General features: G+C 35.1%; 4 protein-coding genes across 7 annotated transcripts; 3 read left to right on the top strand and 1 right to left on the bottom strand.

Moving 5' to 3' along the window:
• Positions 1–318: 318 nt before the first annotated feature.
• LOC107424557 (uncharacterized) lies at positions 319–5,028 on the bottom strand. Its single transcript, XM_016034391.4, has 7 exons — positions 4,509–5,028; positions 2,999–3,141; positions 2,406–2,677; positions 1,986–2,140; positions 1,416–1,678; positions 980–1,042; positions 319–857 (listed from the first exon to the last, which is right to left on the bottom strand). The coding sequence occupies exons 1-7, from the start codon at positions 4,765–4,767 to the stop codon at positions 600–602; spliced, it is 1,413 nt and encodes a 470-aa protein (XP_015889877.1). The 5' UTR covers positions 4,768–5,028; the 3' UTR covers positions 319–599.
• Positions 5,029–6,024: 996 nt separating this feature from the next.
• LOC107424562 (uncharacterized) lies at positions 6,025–11,492 on the top strand. 4 transcript variants are annotated; one of them, XM_016034399.4, is made up of 18 exons: positions 6,025–6,180; positions 6,476–6,592; positions 6,683–6,768; positions 6,898–6,936; positions 7,025–7,078; positions 7,479–7,553; positions 7,653–7,718; positions 7,885–7,927; positions 8,404–8,449; positions 9,088–9,181; positions 9,268–9,320; positions 9,438–9,522; positions 9,615–9,717; positions 9,797–9,889; positions 10,039–10,105; positions 10,673–10,739; positions 10,851–10,904; positions 11,169–11,492. In XM_016034399.4, exons 2-18 carry the CDS (start codon positions 6,526–6,528, stop codon positions 11,304–11,306), a joined length of 1,230 nt encoding a protein of 409 aa, XP_015889885.2. In that variant the 5' UTR covers positions 6,025–6,180; positions 6,476–6,525; the 3' UTR covers positions 11,307–11,492. The 4 variants fall into 4 exon arrangements, with proteins under 4 accessions (XP_015889885.2, XP_015889888.2, XP_060675032.1 ...); XM_016034402.4 differs by having other exon boundaries at positions 6,176–6,317; XM_016034400.4 differs by lacking the exon at positions 6,025–6,180 and adding an exon at positions 6,197–6,346.
• A 2,114-nt stretch (positions 11,493–13,606) lies between these two features.
• LOC107424578 (peroxidase 72) lies at positions 13,607–15,790 on the top strand. Its single transcript, XM_016034421.4, has 4 exons — positions 13,607–14,081; positions 14,279–14,470; positions 14,607–14,772; positions 15,034–15,790. The coding sequence occupies exons 1-4, from the start codon at positions 13,857–13,859 to the stop codon at positions 15,447–15,449; spliced, it is 999 nt and encodes a 332-aa protein (XP_015889907.3). The 5' UTR covers positions 13,607–13,856; the 3' UTR covers positions 15,450–15,790.
• A 1,353-nt stretch (positions 15,791–17,143) lies between these two features.
• On the top strand, positions 17,144–19,020 carry LOC107424560 (uncharacterized). Its single transcript, XM_016034397.4, has 2 exons — positions 17,144–17,989; positions 18,674–19,020. Exon 1 carries the CDS (start codon positions 17,362–17,364, stop codon positions 17,986–17,988), a length of 627 nt encoding a protein of 208 aa, XP_015889883.2. The 5' UTR covers positions 17,144–17,361; the 3' UTR covers position 17,989; positions 18,674–19,020.
• Positions 19,021–19,328: the final 308 nt, after the last annotated feature.

Genomic DNA, 19,328 nt, shown 5'->3' with positions numbered 1-19,328 from the left:
CAAATATAAAATAGAAACAATTTTAGCTGTAGGAACAGCGTATCTTTGATTTACCTTTTCATCTTCTATAAGGATTCCATGGTGCATTACGAATATTCACGGTATGTAATTTAGTAGAGTCCTAATCTTTGGAAAGGTTTTTGATCAATTTGTTATCAGAAGCTTGTCAACATCGTTAAATTCTGCCCAAGGCCCAAAAATACATACAGATGCTAATTTACATAAAATGCTTTAATTTCGAACGCAGGAAAAACATGTCCTAGTGCAACGCGATTGAATGCAAACATGAATCTGCAACCAACCAAAAAAAAAAAGCGCTTTGTAATTCTAAATTATCCAACTACCAGGCACTATAATGTCAAAAAAGTAATAGTCCAAGTTGAGCTAGTTTAAGCTTCGACGCCAACAAAACTGTATAGAACTAACTTCGACCTATGAACAGGCTACTTTGTATGTACATGATGTACAGCTCCGTCAGAATATGAGTAGCCAATCTGAGACAAAATACGTTCCCATAAAAGAAAACTGACCCCTATATCTAGTTATAAAGCCATCCTGGCTGCAGGTACAGCAATCACCACTTATAAAAAAGAGGTGATTTAAGAATCTGAGTGACTCTTTGCCCTACGTAACACTCCAGTCAGGACTGTAGCAATCCTATCTGCCATATGGTGTTCTAAAAACCTTTCCTTGACTCGCTCATATCCTCTCTTCCCCATGGTAAGCCTCCTCTCAACATGAGTGGCAAGTTTGACGATGTTTTTTGCGAGAGGAGTAACCCCCTCTTTCCCTGCAGGATGCAACAATCCTGTTGTTCCATTTACTACAATCTCTGTTGTACCTCCAGCCGCTGTTCCCTGGAATTTTTTAATTTGAAACGCAGAAAGTGAAATGAAATGGTCAAAACAATTTAAAACTCTTGACACATAGCATTACCAAGAGATAACTACCCAAATTAATAAGGGTTGAGTCCAATTACCAATACAGGCAGCTGAAACGCCATGGCTTCTATAGTTATCCTACCAAAGCATTCACCACGTCCCTAAATGGAAGGAATATTAGAGTGTTAAGAGGAAAGAAAGCACTTATTAGAAGAACAAAACTTTAACATATATAAAAGATTGTCAAATTCCAACCAATTCTTACAAAAGACATGATTCAGGAGCACTGAAAAATTAAAAAAGATGAGACTATTTCATGGAAATACTAAAAATGGAAACACTTGGCCTGATAATCACATAAAATAGACAAGGGGAGTAAAACTCATTATTAGCATCATATGTTCAATCTGTTAGGCCGAAATTTTAAATCTACACCATTTTCCAATTCTCTATGTCACAGGTGTTCTATCTGCAGTTTATGGTATAAATAAGATATCAAACATTCAAAAACTTCTCCAAGCAAAACAAGCTTACCTGGGAATTCTGAACGAGAACATCGATTGCAGCTAAATAAGGGGCAACAGTCAGAGTTTTGTTTACAAAATGAACACGGTCTCGAATTTTCTTCAGCTTAACAAAGTTGCGTAATTCTGCTTCAAACTTGGTCTGAGCAGTCATGTCGCTTCCCACAATTACAGCATGCATTGTTGGCACCTGGAGCCTCTTTTCTTGGATCAATTGCAAGCTTTCATAAAAAGAGCGAAGAAATAGATCCTGGCCTTTTCCACGTGAAACACCTGTAGTAAAAAAATGCATGTAAGTTACAAGCATGCTTAAAATAATATACTTTAATTTCAAAACACTTTTAAGATATTTCATATCTGTTAACTGAAGGAAGGCTGGGAGGTGTTCTAATGTCAATTACCATAATCCATTTTCTTAAACATATGGAGAGACAAGTAAAAGATCATAAGAAAACAGAACTGACAAATGCATGGAGATCAAGTTATGACAAAGCAAGCCAAGAAGAGTCCTGATCAATGTAGAAGAAACATGTGCAGTGGCAAAAGAAAATAAATGAGCTCATCAGATTGGAACACATACTGTTTATGATGGCAAAGACTAAATCATCACTCCGTATTCCAAGAGACTCACGGACATGTTCACGCAAAACCCTTTTTGCGATACTATCTTCAGCAACTTCCATAAGTTCCTTACTGTTTCCCAGGTGAACAACGTAGGTCTGCGGCATTTTGATCCTGCAGAGAGCAAATAATTGAAAATACCCTAATAGAAGAATAATTACTGGGAGAATGATAGGTAAAATGTAGCTGCACAGCGAAAATTGCTGTCACATATGGAGATTAATGACCTAACATTTGACCACCAGACACCAATAGTGAATGAAATCAAATAAAATAAAATAAAAAACATTTAATCTAGTTCTGAAATTGACTTTGGGTTAAAGAGCATATCTTCTAGTTCTGTAACAAATTTTCTCACAAGCTAATCATTGAAGCTTACCTTAAACGCTCTCGAGTCCTATTCTCCCAATATTCTGCTGTTACATGCGAATCAATCATGGCACCAGCAACAAAAGGAAGGTGCTTGACATAATCCAGTTTGAAGTAATGCCCTCGCATTTCATGTATCCACCACAATACTTTTGGGAGAACATGGGGAATATGCTCCTTTAGAACTACATCAAGCCATTTTCCAGAAACCGCAGTGTTCAAAACAACCAAGTCAGCTCTCCGAGCTGTATCTACAGATTTTTGACCCTTTGAAGACAATACCTACAGGTATGTCCAAAAGCAAGATTAGAAATTTAGAGGCAAGGTAAAACATTCAGGGATGCTAATTCTACCAACCAGAAACATCTATTATAGCACAGCAAATCCAAACAAGGAGACATGTGTCAAATAAATAAGGCGTTTAATTAACATAGTCACCTCAAAATTTCAGCTACATAGAGTAGTGTTCAACTCAAGAGTGCCTTCGATGCAATGTTAATGAGATAAAGAAACGAAAGATGAAATATAGACATCTATACTGCAGCATAGCACAAGCTTGAAAGCATATTCAAATACAAGCAACCTGAAGTAGTATCTAATTACCTGCACTCCTCGGTCCAACATCTTATGCTCCAAACTGTATATCACCTCGTCTGTATCAAATGGCTTCTGGATTGTAATCCAACAAACTTCCGCACCAACACTTCTTAATAAAAATGCCAGCTCCATCAACAACAGTGGTCCACCTGGAAGAACATCCAACATTCACAGCAAGGTTTAAAAATAGTGTAAATGGAAAATTAGAAGCTTTCTCAAAAAAATAACAAAGTATTTAGGATGTGAGAGAGAGAGAGAGAGAGAGAGATTTGATTTCATTTACTTATAAGGATGAAGCATATTATCTTCTATAGATTTACTCGGGGAACAAGAATTTTTTGTGGATACCGAAGTAACATAACAATTGACCTGGATTGTAATTTTCTCCATGTACAGGTAAAGAAGGAAAAAGCAAACAGTAGGTTCCAATTATGTACAAAGGACAAATTATATCATCACCCACATGGTAAGTTAAGGAATGAGAATCTTTCAGAAGAAAAAATTGATAGCAAATGCCTCAATAACATCATATGATCTGTTTTGTAATTTTCTCCATATACGATAAAGGGGGTAAAGCAAACAATAGGAAACATTAGCGATATCGTCTATACATTAACATGTGTTAAAAGAATCTTTCTCTATCCTTTTCATGCATGCAAAAGATGTTCACGTCAAACAAAAATCACATTGTTTGAATAACATGTAATACCAAAGACAGAATTTTAGAACATATTTCTTCACTAGTTAGAAAGTTGTTTAATTAGACACACATAAAAAGATAACGCAAATATTTTATAAACTTCTTTATTAGTATTATACTTTTTATGTTTTGCTGCTTCAAAATGCTAGATGAAGTTAATGTAGTTGTCCAAAGCACATTATATACTTAGCCATAGCTACAATTGCATGGTTTCCTAATAATAAAATTCAGAACATATTGATACAATATGGAAGAACTTAGCTGTCAGTGCATTGTACATGTGCATTAACGCGGCTATCAACCCGCATTTTCAGAAAGAAATTTAGATTGGTTGACTAAAACTAAAATGAAATTTAACCTTCAAAAGTGACTTCCTAATTTCTAGTAGGAACGCCGAATTAACTGAAGTCTTGATAAAGAAAAAGAAAAAAATTCGTGCATAACTCGAAAGAACTATTAGAGTATAAAAACAATTGACTTGCCTGGCTAACCATTTATAATAATATTAATTGCTTTCGGAAACAAATCTTTCTGTTAGACTAACACAAAATACGATCTAAATTTTCAAGAAATATAAGTGCAAAAATGTACAAAGTCGAACTTCTATATAAGATCAATAAATCAAGTTGGGTTATGTGTATGTGATTGTGTTTGAGTTAGTTGAAACACCAACTCACTGCAAATAATCCAAATCAACAACAACTTGCTATGCTTATATCCCTTCGGAAACCCAAAGCCAATCCAAACAATAATTTTGTGCGAAAATAACAAAAAATGAATAACAATAAATTTAGATTCATAACAAAGGAGAGTTACCAGAAAGAGAGAGCTCGTGCGAGACCAAGAGAACCAGCTTGGATTTCATGAAGCTAAGCGGGTTGGGACCAGCACCAATCAGCAAACCAGAGGGGACACTCTTGGGGGTCTTGTCCACGACGTCGAGGTGGCGATCGCAGGAATCGAAAGCGGCTCTGATGAAGAAGGCGATCAAGGTGGATGCGGAGAGCATGAGAAGGAAAGCCAAAAGCCACCGCTTCTGCGAAGCGACCCACCCGACGGAGTGCTGCTTCGCCATGTGTAGTAGGATTCGAGTCCGCTGCTACTTCTGCTACGAAACTCTGCATTCTAGGGTTTGTATTGCCGAAAGTGGATGGCGGTTTTTGCACATTTGTCTCTCTGCCTCGAGACACTTGTAACTAGTCCTTTGGAGGAGTTTCGTCGGACTTTGGACCTGCCCGTCTAACTCTCTGGTTTTCGCGTTTTTATGTTTTTTCTGTTTCCGATAATAATTTTCATGCCCCTTTCAAACTGGGATCAACATAATATAATACACCTACATGAATCAAATTCTCTATTATTCAAAAAACAAACAAATATATATATATATATATGAAAAAAAAAAAACAATTTATTCCATCTTTTTCTTCTTTTTTATTTTTCCTCTACTTTGTTTACTTTTTTTATTTTTTTTACAATAATACTTTTGAAAAAACACTATCTTTTTTTTTTTTAATTGATTTTTGACTTCAAATCTAATATTCTTCTTTTTTTGTACTTTTCATTTAATATGCAAAAAATAAAAAGTAAATATAGGTATCTAATTCCAAAACCTTAATCTACAAGTTATAAAAATTATCTTTTAATCTTTTTATTGTTGTTTGGATATCTATCTATATATATATATATATATTCAGGCTAACAGTGAGAGAATTTAACACTTTTAATATTAAATTTTTTATTAGTTTTGAAGTTATATAAAAAACAAGAGTTAGTATTTTAAATTTAAAAAATAATAAAATAACATATTGATTTTTTATTTAAAAAATATTAAAATATAATGATATATAGATATCAATCTTTCATATAATTTAAAAACTAAACAAAAATGTAATAATAATTAATAAATATAAAAATAAAATATATTTTTCTATCACACGTTGGATAACAATCATTTATAATCGTCAAATTTGTATAATTTATACTATTTAATTGTTATCAATATTTGTTTCCCTCCTGTATAACATTTTGGCTAAAATAAAATCATTAAAGTAAATAATATAAATGCGAAAAAAAAATGTACAATATCAATAGACCTGCAATAAAATTGGACACATGAAGAAACTAATAAACTTTTCAGCAAAAAAAAAAAGAAAAAAAAAAAAAAGAAAGAAGAAGAAACTAATAAACTATTCAAAATTGTACGACCAGGTTCTTCTGAAGGATGAGAAATACCATATAATAAATTTCGAAAAAGAAAAGGGAAAATTCAAGTTTTTTTTTTGGCTAAAAAGGGAAAATTCAAGTTGTGTAGTAATTATATTAAGAAAAATAACAAGGCTGGACCAAGATAAACATGAGGGTAGTTGTGTCATTTAGAAAGCTCCGAGTCGCTCACGGCAAAGACACATGATTTAGGAATCGTGGGTTTGGGTTTAGTATTTCGTCATTGGTCGCCCGTTAAAAAATAATCAACCAAAAGTTGTATAAGGTATCTTTCCCCTTTTTTCCTGTTAAATTGGCGTCCATAATCACATCGAACCCAGTTAACTAGAAGGCCTAGCCAGCTTAACCCAAATCGATTTTTTTTTTTTTTTTCTCCCCCCTTACTCGTTAGGAATCCAAACGGTAACGACCTATAAATATTGAATCGCCCAGTACGATTTATTGGTTTCAGTCCGAGTTTCACTGTTTGCAAACTCTCTGTTTTCAAATTCCATTTTCACGGCGTATTTTCCAGAAATCTCATAAATAGTTTTACTTTCTTGTTGTTTTGCTTGGTTTAGTTACAGAGAAAGACGACCAGTTTGCATAGTTGAGATTTTGACAGTGATACATGTACGGAACAATGCAGAGAGTTGGATGGCGTTTTGAGTTGCATTGCTTATTGGTATTGGTTGCAGGTGAGTCCGAAGCCGTAAACTGTGATTAATTGAGTTGTGTAAAATGATTTTTTTTTTTTCCAAATATATATTGTTTTTCTGGTGTTATAGTGTTTCAGGCACTTAAAGCTGCCTCGATTGTGGTACCAAGTTCCAATTGCTACGCCTTCGATAATTCTAGTCGCATTGTGGATTTTGTATCCTTACAGTTACATCTAGTAATACATTTTTGACAAACATATGTATATATATAGATATTTATATATATATATATATATATATATATTGTAAGATGAAGTTGTTTTCATCCTCAACTGTAAATCCAGACGAGCTGGATTGGACACGCTTTTGAGTATGATGGAGGGGTAAATGTTCTTGAATAACTGTGGCGTTCATGCAGTTAGTTTATTGTTAGTTGGAATTTTAATGACTTATATGTTTGTCTTGATACAGATCACCGATTTGGTGGTTCGATTTTGCAAAGATGTTGAGAGTAGATCACAATCGGTACCCAATAACTCTGTGCTCATTCTGCTCGTTATTGTGCTTTATTTTTAAGAAATGTTTTATTAATTTAGTGTGCTACAGCTTTACTATGATATTTTACTATAAAAAAATTTCATCATGTTTCCATTTCATGTTTTTTAACGAGGTAAAAAATAATAATAATAATAATAATAAATAGATGAAGAAAATAGAGAAGAAAGAGAAAGGGGTTCCTTTAAGATGGTGACAACCGATTGATGCCTAGTTGGGTTCTGAGTTTTTATATGCATCGTGTATACTCTGCTGCTGAGAATATATGGAGCTACCTGTGATTTGAAATTGCTACAGGGACAAGAGGTGCTATTTCATGTGTGATTCATTTGCTTATATTTATGCATATGCATTCTTTTTGATCTTGCAGGGATATGTGGATTTTGGTCGATTTGATAAGTTCAGCCACTTTGAAGCTGGTTCAGGACAAATCGACTTTGTTCAAGTGAGCTAATTTTGTTCTTCAGCAGTACTGATCATAGTGATTACTTTCATGCAATAGGAAACCTGATTTTCTCAATTATCTCAGTTTCTCAATGTTTAGGGCTTTTACAATGGTGATCTGGCAAATTGTGAGCACAGTTATGATAAATTGGGGCGAACATCTCAGGTTGGTTGCAGATCAAAGATACTACTCTCCCTTCTAAAAAAAGGAGTGAGAGAGTGGGGGATGGCAGTAGTGTGATATTATTGTTGTAAGAAGTTTGTTACTTTTTAAACATTGCTAGTATCCTGCACATTCAAAGTTCCGCTAATTGTATTTTCTGTAATTTCAGGTAAATATAATATGTGGAAATTGTTTAAGTGGAGATTGTAGAGGTTTGTGACCTCTTTGTTGTTTACTTTCATAAATGTTGCTTTCTACACTATTATGGCTTGCATAAATTCCTAAGCTTGTTTAATAGTTTGAACACTCTCTCTGGTTGAGAAGAATTAACCAATGGAGTGGCTGGACAGTTTACTTAAATTCTTAGTGTCAGATATCTTAGACACTGGGAAAGCCTAGGAATATGTGCAATTATGAGAATGTTTTGCAAGAAAGGTGGTGGAATTAGAGGTGATGTTGATAAGAGAGGGAAAAGGTTCTGAAACTTTTAGGTTTGAGATTATAGGAAAACTTTGTTTGCCTGTGACTGGCACGTATAATTGCATTATCAGAATTTGTATAAATCACATTCCTTTGTCCTCCTCTTATTGAAAGCTGGTTTCTTATCGTTTCCATGCCTTTGCATTTGTCACTCTAGAAAACCTCAGCAACTTAAGTCTCAATTTATATTTTGTTGACTATTTTCCAGGTGGACTAGGATGTATTTGCAACATTACCTACCACTCAACTTGCAGGTATCTAACCCAGCACCTTAAGTTACATTTTTCACTGCATCTTTTTGACTTTTCAATGGAACTTCAGATTTTAATGTTTGGTTATTTCAGTAGACTCCTACCTATATGGCACCAATATTTGAACCTTGGACTAGTTTAATCCATATAGGCTCTGAAAATAGGGTCCTCATATTGAATGTCTTAAGTGCTGCCAGCAGAATTTTTTAAGTTCATCAGAATAATCTTTGTCAAATAATGTTATAGGTAATATGACAGAAGGATGAGAAGAAAATTGGAAACTAGTTTGCGAAGCTATTTTCTTTATTGTTCTTATAAAAAGATTAGTTTTAAGGAAATTTGTACTCGAGTTCCCCAACATTTTGAATATTTTGATTTGAAAAGACTTCGAAGAAAAAGAAGAAAAGACTTGGAAGCAGCCTATTTTGCGTTAATAAATATCTTAATAAGTGTAAATTGATGAGATATTCTTCCATGATGAAAAAATGGAAATAAAAATGATGCTTTCTTAGATATTGAAGATTGTAGGAAAAATGTGCTAGTGTTATATTAAAAAGACAGGACAAAAAGAGCCTAAAGTATAACATTACTATTCATTGCGGTACAGTCATTATTACCTAATTTTGATATAATCTTAACAGAGTCTTTGTTGAACTCGCCATTCCGTGTGAGAAACCAGGCCCACGGGTTTTTAAGGGCTTCACTGTTGGTTTTCATCCACGATCATGGGAAATTGTAAGATTTTGTTTCATCCTCACTTATGTCTGTTTGCTTTGTTATATATTATTTAATAAAAGAATTAAATTTTTATGAACTTGCAGGTCTATAATGGCATGACTCAACTAGGATTTGAAAAGTCTCACCACGAGTTCAGGTCTGAGATCTCTACTATGAGTTGATTTCATTGACCTTTTTCTATTGCTTTCGTTTGTTAATTGGTAGTGACGTATGTTGCCTCATATATATATATATATATATGTATGATTTGCAGCTTCTCGACTGAACAGGATGATGTAGTCCTGTACATGACTGCAATTGCCTCACTTTCCACGTTGGTACAAAAACCTGTTGTTAAGGTACTTAACTTTCTATCAGTTTAGTGAATGGAAACCTTTGTCATTGAACCTACATGCTCATATATGATCCCTGTTTGAATGAGCATTCTCAGGTTTTTCCAGACACGGGGCTGGAGGTTAGCATATCAGGCTCAGGGGCATCTGGGAATCCTCCTACAACTTTGTCACCCACAATGTTGATAATAGATTGGAGATGTATAACATCCATCCTTCCATAAAACCAGTTATCTTATAGTATTTGTAATCTTCTGAAAATTCATTTAAAATTTTTCAGGTGAGAGAGTACGCGATACTCCATATGAAGTTAATGTTACTATTCCTGTAGAAGGTTATGAGCCCATTCAGTTTATTCTTTCAAAAATGTGTGGTAGGTGTTCATCAAAATTGCTTTTACACTCTTTTTTAGTCTTGCAGCTATTAGGACTAATCGACAGTTGAACCCACTTCCCAAATATGAGAGGGAATTTAGGTCAGCTGGTTTTAACTTGATTCCATCATGGTTTTCGAATTTTGCAGAATTCAGGCAGGGTAAAGGTGGAGATGCGACAAGAGGATGGGCTGTATTTGGAGTGTTATCTTGCATGTACGATAAATTTCATATAAAATTTCCATGCTATAAGTAGATAACTAGATATTTGATCTTGGCACCTGCATCTTATGCTATTAGGCATTAATTGCCAACTAATAGATTCTCGCATATTTGTATCAACCATCTTGGATTGTTCATGACTATGCTTCATTCGCTTGTGGCACTTCCTAGTTGCTGTTAATGGCATTATTATCTTTATCCCTCTTTTTCTTGCTTGGCATGTTATAATCTATTCCAGTTTTTCTTTATTATTATCTCTTCTGAATTTTGGTGTCTGAATGAACTGGCTTGGAGCAGATTTGGGTGTCTGGGCAGCACCCGCTTGTTCTGCATTTTGGCATTGATTGCCAACTGGTAGATTCTCGCATATATGTGTATCTACCATCTTGGAATTTTCATGGCTATGCTTCATAGGCTCGTTGCACTTGCTAGTTGTTGTTAATGGCATTATTACCTTTTATCATTCTTTTTCTCGCTTGGCATGTTACAATCTATTCTAGATTTTTCTTATATTATCATCTTTTCTAAATTCTGGTGTCTGAATGAACTGGCTTGGAGCAGACTTGCTGTGTCATCTACACTGTTTTGTTGTGGAGGGTTTATTTACAAGACTCGAGTGGAACGGCAGGTAAGCTAACTATTTTGCTCTGATGTGTTGGTTTTGTACTCCCCAATCATGTTAAATTCCGCTGTATTCATCTACCATTTCTAATTATATGTGATTACATGCATAATGCAGCATGGGATCGATGCCTTGCCAGGCATGACAATTTTATCTGCCTGTCTAGAAACTGTAAGCACACCGAACTGCTGTATATCATATTCTGATTTATGATGGCACTGTTTGGCTTTGTTTTTGTTATTAGTATTATACCTTCGTAATCTCATATTGATTATGTGTATGATCTACCATATAGTTACTTTTTGCTAAAATGACAAATTGCTTTTTAACGCTTGCCTTTGCCTTGGAAAGATATAGGCGTATAGCTAATTATTAGATCCGATGGAGGCTCCATAAGACTAACTAACGAGGTTGAATTTGTTGATATTGAAATAGGTGAGTGGAGCAGGGCAAAGTTACGTGCGAGCCGAAGATTTAAACAATGCTTTTGCCAGTGAAACCTCTTGGGAACGCCCTTCTGTTTCTGCTCAAGGAACAAGGAGACCAACTGAAAGAAAATATGGTGCAATATAAATTTTCTATGTACTTTGACATCCCAAATTTTTTTTCAGAAAGAAACAACAGATATCAAACGAGAAACCGGAGGATGATAAGTTTTACGAGCTCATGTAAAATCTCTGTAGTTCAAATTCATAGTAGAAGATTGTAGTTCAGCATTTTATTTTTTTTAATTTATCAAAAATTTTTAGTTTGCTATCAGATATTGATATCAAGGCTATCATTTTTCATGAAATCTGGAGAATGATTAAAAATGCTTTAATAATTTAGTAAGGACCATCTTAAAGGAATCGTATTTATTAATTTGTTGACCTTTCGACGTGTTGCATGGGGCTGATGAAGGGAATCTGGATGCTGATCTTGTTCAACCTAACTCAACCGCGTACGTGGTAAGCGCGTTTCAGAATAAGAACAGCTTCAAATTTTTGACCATGTGAGCACCTAAATCAAGTAGGCACAGAAGTTGCTAGGAAGTAGAAACAGTCAAAATAGCCAATAAAATTGCAAATTATATGCAGGACTATGTTGAAGGGTCTCTTGCAAATAACGATATAGAGCCTCAAATAGGAGTAGCTCCCCAACCCCACCTACATTTTAGGGTCTATCACTTTAACCTAATATTCGCGTTATGATATTTTATTTGAAATTCACTAAAACTATTTTTATCCTTGTCTTCATGCCCCGACACGCATAACAGACAATACCCTCAACTAATTTGCTATTAAAAATAAATTGCGAATTTCTAAAGCCACATTTAAAAATAAACGTGTAAAGAACTTCATGAAGAAAGGTGTGGGAAAAGATAGTTTAACAGTAGTAGATTAATTGTCTGTCGGTGCATGAATATCAACAGAGAAAATCATTTTACAAAAGCAAAATGATAATGATTTTAAATCCTTTGATAATAACGTTTCAAAAGAATCCCTGCATAGGACACTCTAGTAAACAGAACTACTATTTCCTCAATTTTGAATTCGAATTACCTGCAAAGAAAAACCTATCAGAAGAAAATTTTATGTATTTTCAATTTTTGCTTTTTCTTGTTTTGATACTTGATAAATCTCCAACACTAACTTTTTTTCTTAAAGGCATGTGACCGTGTAAAAATTAAAGATTACTTAAATTACATATATATACGATTACGGTGAGCCTTTACAAGGCAATATATCAACCTATTTAAGGTAATTACAAATCAAATATACGGATTCACAAGTCAAAGACTGCAATATCCATTTGAGACATTATTTCTATTAGTATGCACCTGTAACTACAAGGTCGAGTGAGAACAGAGGAAGAGAAAAATTCAAAATTGCATTGACGTTTTCAGTCTTGCAGACTTGTTTCTATGCTTATAGGAGGCTCTGGTGATGGCTTTCCTTAGCCCAAGTATTACGGGTACTATCTTTGGCAGCAAGTGTGAGACTTTTGCGGTCAAAATATTGAGATTTGTCAATAGAGCAGGTAAGTCTTCTCCAACTTTGAGCCTCTTTCTCACATGTCTTACCTAAATATTCTTCATAAGAAAGACAATATATGTAGCTGGCTAGTTTGACTCAGTTTTTGCTTTTGATTGCTTAAGTGGAACACAAACAGGCTAGAATGAACTATCAAATTTCGTTAAATAGAAAATAATAATTAAAAATTGGAAGTTGAAATTTGCTTTAACCGAGGAAATTCCATAGACAGGAAAATATGGTAGTTTTAAGCAAAGTTTGATATCGACGTATCAAATAGTTTGATATCGACGTATCAAATTGAAGGATCGGGATTAGATAGAGTGATAGTGAAACAAAAAGGGTTCGATTCTTTTTTACTTTTTGTTTTTATTTTGATTTTTATATTCTTTCAATCAGCATAGATGATAAAAAGGTGAACATTCCCCAAGCTAAATTATTGTTCCGAATGGCTTTGAGAATAATTATTTTCACAGTATCAAATTAAGGTGTATAGTGGGGAATTTTCATAATCTAACAAGATGCTTTAATGCAAGATTTAAGGCCCTCTGTAATGATTAATTTTAAGCTTTAAAATTTGCTTCACTGTAACCAGGTAAGTGCTTCTAGTTTCATGTTTGAAATGGTACAAAACAAGCCTAATGTATTATGCATGGAAAGCTACCAACTCCAACCTTTCTTTTTCCATCCTTGTTAGTGATGTTTTAGCTAGTTAGTTACCAACTCCAGCTTACTTTGTTCCTTTCCCTCCTTACTTTATATATATACACGTATACTGTTTTTTTAATTTTTTTTTCTTTTTTTTTTTTTAGTCGGGCTACAATAATTTCTACTTTAAAAGAGATGAACATGTATTCGGACTCATAACATCATGTTATGATATGAGAGCCCTACCACTAAACCAACCTCGCTGGAGTTACTCCATTCCTTATATTTATCCATGCATGTATCTACAAAGTCTCCTCTATAAATACCCATGTGAGCCACTCCAGCATTCATCATAGGAGGGTCTAGAAAAATTTCTCTCCATCTTACAAATCAAATTGTTTTCTGCTCTGCTGTGCTTATTACAGCAAGCCAGTCTTGGGGAAAAAAAAAAAAAAAAAAATCCATGGACAAGTCTGCGGGCTTCCCTTTAGCCCTTGCTCTCCTTGTCTTTGCTCCACTTTGCTTCTGTCAGAACAACAATGGTGGTAAACTATATCCCCAGTTTTATGACCATTGCTGTCCCAAAGCTTCAGAGATTGTAAAGTCCATTGTTGCCAAGGCCGTTGCTCAGGAAGCTCGTACAGCCGCTTCTTTGCTTAGACTGCATTTCCATGACTGCTTCGTCAAGGTTTTGCTTCTTAATTATCCAATTCAACAAGTCCCTTTAGTAACAAGTTAGTTAATATCCACTACTAAATAGTTAAGCTAACAGAGGATGGACAAGGCTAAGTATTTCCTGTCAATTGGACAATCACTTTTTAACATTTTTATTATTATTTATTATTTATTTTATTTATTTTTTGTTTTTGGTTTGGAATAATTCAGGGCTGTGATGCATCTATACTGTTAGACAGCAGTGGGAAGATACTCAGCGAGAAGAGGTCCAACCCCAATAGGAATTCGGCTCGAAAATTCGAAGTTCTCGATGAGATCAAATCTGCAATAGAGAAGGAGTGCCCCAACACAGTGTCTTGTGCTGATATCTTGGCTTTAGCTGCTAGAGACTCCACTGTTTTAGTAGGTGTTTGTTTTACTTAATTATTATCTTAGTTAATTGTTATCTTCACTACAAAAAAAAAATCAAAAATCAAAAATCAAAAGTTAAAAAAAATATAAAGCTCTCAAGCTGAACATTTTTCTTTATGTAAAACAGACAGGTGGACCAAGCTGGGAAGTCCCACTTGGAAGAAGGGATTCTTTAGGAGCAAGCTTGAGTGGCTCTAACAACGATATTCCTGCTCCAAACAATACCTTCCAAACCATTCTCACTAAGTTCAAACGACAAGGCCTCGACATTGTTGATCTTGTTGCACTCTCTGGTAAGTGGAAAAAATTATAAGACATGGTCCCCTATTAATTTAATTATAGAGGAAGGTGTTCTTTTTGGCCCTTCTGTAAGTCAAATTGATTTGACAAATGCCTTAGACATAAAGGTTCACAAGTTAATCAAAGTGCTGACTTTAGTGTCTCAAATTATGTAACTTTGTAGATTTTTCAAGCTTTTCAATAATTTTTGGTCATTCAGATTTTGCTTTTGTATTGGAGGTTTTTAACATGCCTTTATTAATCTTGGTATCCAGGAAGCCACACCATAGGAAATGCCCGTTGCACAAGTTTCAGGCAGAGACTCTACAACCAATCAGGAAATGGTCAACCAGACTACACTCTTGACCCATCCTATGCTGCTCAACTTAGGAAAGGATGCCCAAGATCTGGTGGAGACCAGAACCTCTTTTTCTTGGACTTCGTCAGCCCAACTAAGTTTGATAACAGCTACTTTAAGAATTTGTTGGCTTATAAAGGCCTATTGAACTCTGATCAAATTCTGGTAACCAGTAGTGCACAATCTAAAGAATTGGTACAGAAATATGCAGAGAATGTTGAGCTTTTCTTTGAACAATTTGCCAAGTCCATGGTTAAGATGGGAAATATATCTCCACTGACTGGTTCAAGGGGAGAGATCAGGAAACACTGCAGGAGGATTAACAAATCTTAGGACAATGTATTAATTGCGATAAATCTCTCTGCAATTGCATTTTCTTTCCAAAATTAAGTTCTGTTTTGATCTTTGTTTCGTGATAGAAATTCCGATAGTCTTGCTTCATATAGCTTGTATGTTGTGGACAACCAATGGTGATATGTTGTTGCTTTTTGGTGTGTGTGTGTTCATTAGTAACATGCTTAAAATAAAAGGGCTATGTGAATTTTTACATGGATTATCGGTAAAAATATTTTCTCTGCTTTCTTCTTGAAAAGCAAGGTGTATATTGTGGGCAACCAGTGGTGTGATGTTGTTGCTTTTTAGTGTGTGTTAATGAAGAACATGCTTATAGTGAAGGGCTATGTGAATTTTTTATTGGATTATCAGTACAAATATTTTCTCTGCTTCTTCTTGATGCAATTTCTATAAATTGACTTTGATCTGATTGAGACTTCATATAAAGGTGAGGGGAAAAAGTAATCTATCAAAATCATGTAAAAAAAAAAAAAAAAAAAATTATAAAAAGGCCCACAGTGAAAGAACTTTACTTTTCTCCCATTATTTTAACTTATCCTGTCAGCAATATTAAATTCCTCTCACTGTAGAGTAAGATTGTGAAACACAATCTCAGTCGCAGCACAAGAAAAAGACAATCAACAATTTTGAATACCTTGGGATAGCTAGAAGCTTACCTGAACAAAGCCCAATTTGGACTGTCTAGTCCAAATTTTTAAGTGATTATTTTATCTAAGAACCACCAATTATTTATTTAGTGAATATCAAAGGGATAATAATATTAAAAATTCAAAAAAAGTCCTCTACAAGGAAGAGAACATTCAGTGATAAGCCAAAAAGAACTTTATTAGTTTCAACCAGATAACATACATTTAGCATTTATTCAGTCAAGTTGTATGTAATGTCAAAAAGAAAATAAAAACATGCCTAAGAAGAAGCTTTTATGGTAAGTCTCGCTTACAAAAATGTTTCTATCAATTTTAGAATAGAAACAACTCATGATGATTGTAACAAATCCTAGTGGTTGCCCCAATGATGTTGACACGTAGAAACGAATACCACAAGCAATGTCGAAATCAAGAATTGTGAAAAAGGCACCGAAAGTTAAATTCACCAGTAACTAAAACATAAATTAAGAATTGGAGAGAAGTGCACAAGTCCTTCCAATAATGGCTGTTTTGTATATACAAAAAATCAAACTTTAGCTTTGCTTCACGAGTCTGCTTCTCCTTGGGCAGACTATCTCTGTCTCATTGATGTCTGCAATGTTACCATCTTTGGTCTTCTTCGAGTTAGAATATTATTATTACAGTTGTCACCTCATCTTGCTCATCATTCTCATGCTGCATTATTTTAAATCATTCTCATGCTGCATTATTTTAAATCATTCCTTTTTTTTTTTTTTCTTTATTTCTTTTTTCTTTTGTTTATGGTATTGTTTGTTGATTTACTCTTTTTACATGCTAGTTGAAAATTTCTAATCAAATTCAAGGGTAATAGTTATTGATATGAACAATTTTTAAAAACTAAAACGAGTAATAAAACTACCAGTAAACTACGCGTTGAATGGATCCTAATTGGGGCTCTTGGGACCAAAGGCCTCATAGTTGGGCTTATTGTGATTTAAGGCCCAATTAGATGTCCCAGTTTACCAGTATAAATGTCCAAACCCATACACTGCTCAAAACGACAACAAAAATTTCAGGGACAAAATCGTAAAACAAATAACAAATCCTCCTCCGCGGTAGGGTTTATGCCTGGATCGATCACAGACTGAGTTCAGCAGTTGATTATTTTTTGTTTTATTTGTTTTTTAAGCTTGAAAAATAGCCATGATTGGACCGAGTTCATCTACCTCTAACAATGCTTATGTAAAGTTCCACATTGCCTGAACATAACACTAAGAAAAAAAATGAGGTATTTGCGATCCATTTCCTCCCATTTTTCACGAATTCGAAAAAACCTTCCCCAAAACCCAAGCTTCCATTCCCGCGCGATCCAAAACCTCAACTTCTTAGCACCCTACAAATCGAAGCCTCATTCTTTATTTCCACAGAATGAATTGCAGTTCTCTCGCGGTTACAACACCGCTTCGCCGGAGCAAAGACCGGCGCCACCCGAGAAGGTAGTGTCGATCGTAGACGACATCTCAGACCTCACGCTGCTCGAGGTTGCAGACCTTACGGAGGTTCTGCGCGAGAAGTTGGGAGTAAAGGAAATGCCTTCGATGATGGTGATGATGCCCGGGATGGGATTCGGTGGCCTTAAGGGTGCCTCGAAGGGCGGCGCTGCGGCAGGGAAGGGAGAGGAGAAGAAGGCCGAGAAGACAGCTTTCGATGTGAAGCTCGAAGGGTTCGATGCGGCGTCGAAGATCAAGGTGATAAAGGAAGTGAGGACGTTTACGGACTTGGGGTTGAAGGAAGCCAAGGACTTGGTGGAAAAGGCTCCTACCCTTTTGAAGAAAGGGGCTACAAAGGATGAGGCGGAGGCAATTATCGCGAAGATGAAGGAAGTTGGTGCCAAAGTCACAATGGAGTGAGGTACTGTGCTTCTATCATTTTTTGGTTAATTTGATTGCCAATGTATTATCTTGTTGATGATTTTGAACTAGTTTTTGTTTGCTTTCATGTCTCTGGGTAATATTTTAAGGCATACTTAGATATTTGAAAGGTTTAAACTGCTGTCTGTAGCTTTGAGTATGAATTTGGTTTGCAAAACTGGTTGTTTTTCCCACTAAGCTTAAACAGCTTCTAATTTGGTGAACATGAGAAATATATGATAAGGTGGTGATGATGACCTGGAAATGAGAGACGATGGACCTGAAAATAGCAAACGGCATGATTATCTGGTAGATATAATTAATAAGTTGGAATTCCAAATTTCGCCTGTATTATACTTTAGACTAGGGGAACAAAAAAAAAAAACGGAAGATATTGATCTTTGTTTAGAAGATATCTGGTTCGGTACTTTGGCAGTGACATGTTACATCCCATTGAATTCTCTTCCAATTATAAAATGGTATTGGTTGCACTGTAGCTTCTCATACACATGCTTGCACTTACACAGTCAAGAACTTTTGAGTAAACGTGGAAAACACAGCCTTTTTGTTGCATAATCTGGTTGAAGATCAGTGTTAGGAGGGAATGATTTTGCTGGTGTAAGTCAGCATTGATGTTAAGTAGGCAATTTCATTACCTAAAATGTGGTTTTGGTCTTTGTTTTAGATTTTTCCAGGAGGGAAAAGAGGATGGTCAGCAAGAAGCACGAGGCTCTGTTAAAATGTAGAATAGCAGTTAGTGGTGGATCATACTTGAATTACTACTGTTGTCATCGGCTGACGTTGAAGAGGGAAATTTTGGTTTCTTCATAATGCAAAGGCATCTTTATTATAATCGCTTTGCTTATTTCCTTTTTTTAACTTAGAAAAAACACATCTGAGCAAGTTCTTCTTCTTTCCCAGCCTTGTATCTTTGCTAAATTGGTTGACATTTTTTAAACCCGTTGTAAAACTGGTTCTCTTACAATGGGTTCAAAAGGGCTCGGTAATTTTGAACCATGTCTGTTTTCCCAAGGGCACGTTTCCTTACCCATGAACTGTAATCCATAAAATTGGGAGCGGTACAGCAAGTAATGTAGTTGTCTGGAAAGTAAGGTGTGACTTTGTGTATGAGGCCCAACGCAGATGCTGAAGGGAGATCTTGCTATAATAATTTTGACCAATAATAATGGACATCAAAGTCTTTCGTCAAATTATAGATGTTACTGTTTTAAACGAGGTTCATTCGTGTTTAACTCTGTTTAGATTAGTTTGTTTGCCACTGGATTCGATCTACAACTTGGGAAAGTTTGTTGTATCATGCGCATTATGTTTTTCAGAAT

Source organism: Ziziphus jujuba, chromosome 7, assembly GCF_031755915.1.
Source record: "Ziziphus jujuba cultivar Dongzao chromosome 7, ASM3175591v1".
NCBI classification, from domain to species: Eukaryota; Viridiplantae; Streptophyta; class Magnoliopsida; order Rosales; family Rhamnaceae; genus Ziziphus; species Ziziphus jujuba.
This window is presented reverse-complemented; position numbering and strand designations above follow the sequence as displayed.

Bases quoted from the DNA above. Each gene is read 5' to 3' on its own strand.
- LOC107424560 (XM_016034397.4), top strand. From the start codon at position 17,362: ATGAGGTATTTGCGATCCATTTCCTCCCATTTTTCACGAATTCGAAAA.
- LOC107424578 (XM_016034421.4), top strand. From the start codon at position 13,857: ATGGACAAGTCTGCGGGCTTCCCTTTAGCCCTTGCTCTCCTTGTCTTT. The intron at 14,082-14,278 runs GTTTTGCTTCTT...GGAATAATTCAG, and splicing joins TCCATGACTGCTTCGTCAAG to GGCTGTGATGCATCTATACT. The intron at 14,773-15,033 runs GTAAGTGGAAAA...CTTGGTATCCAG, and splicing joins TGATCTTGTTGCACTCTCTG to GAAGCCACACCATAGGAAAT.
- LOC107424557 (XM_016034391.4), bottom strand. From the start codon at position 4,767: ATGGCGAAGCAGCACTCCGTCGGGTGGGTCGCTTCGCAGAAGCGGTGG. The intron at 1,679-1,985 runs GTATGTGTTCCA...TTTTTACTACAG, and splicing joins AGTCTTTGCCATCATAAACA to GTGTTTCACGTGGAAAAGGC. The intron at 858-979 runs GTAATTGGACTC...AAAAAATTCCAG, and splicing joins CGTTTCAGCTGCCTGTATTG to GGAACAGCGGCTGGAGGTAC.
- LOC107424562 (XM_016034399.4), top strand. From the start codon at position 6,526: ATGTACGGAACAATGCAGAGAGTTGGATGGCGTTTTGAGTTGCATTGC. The intron at 7,079-7,478 runs GTACCCAATAAC...TTGATCTTGCAG, and splicing joins TTGAGAGTAGATCACAATCG to GGATATGTGGATTTTGGTCG. The intron at 10,740-10,850 runs GTAAGCTAACTA...TGCATAATGCAG, and splicing joins AGACTCGAGTGGAACGGCAG to CATGGGATCGATGCCTTGCC.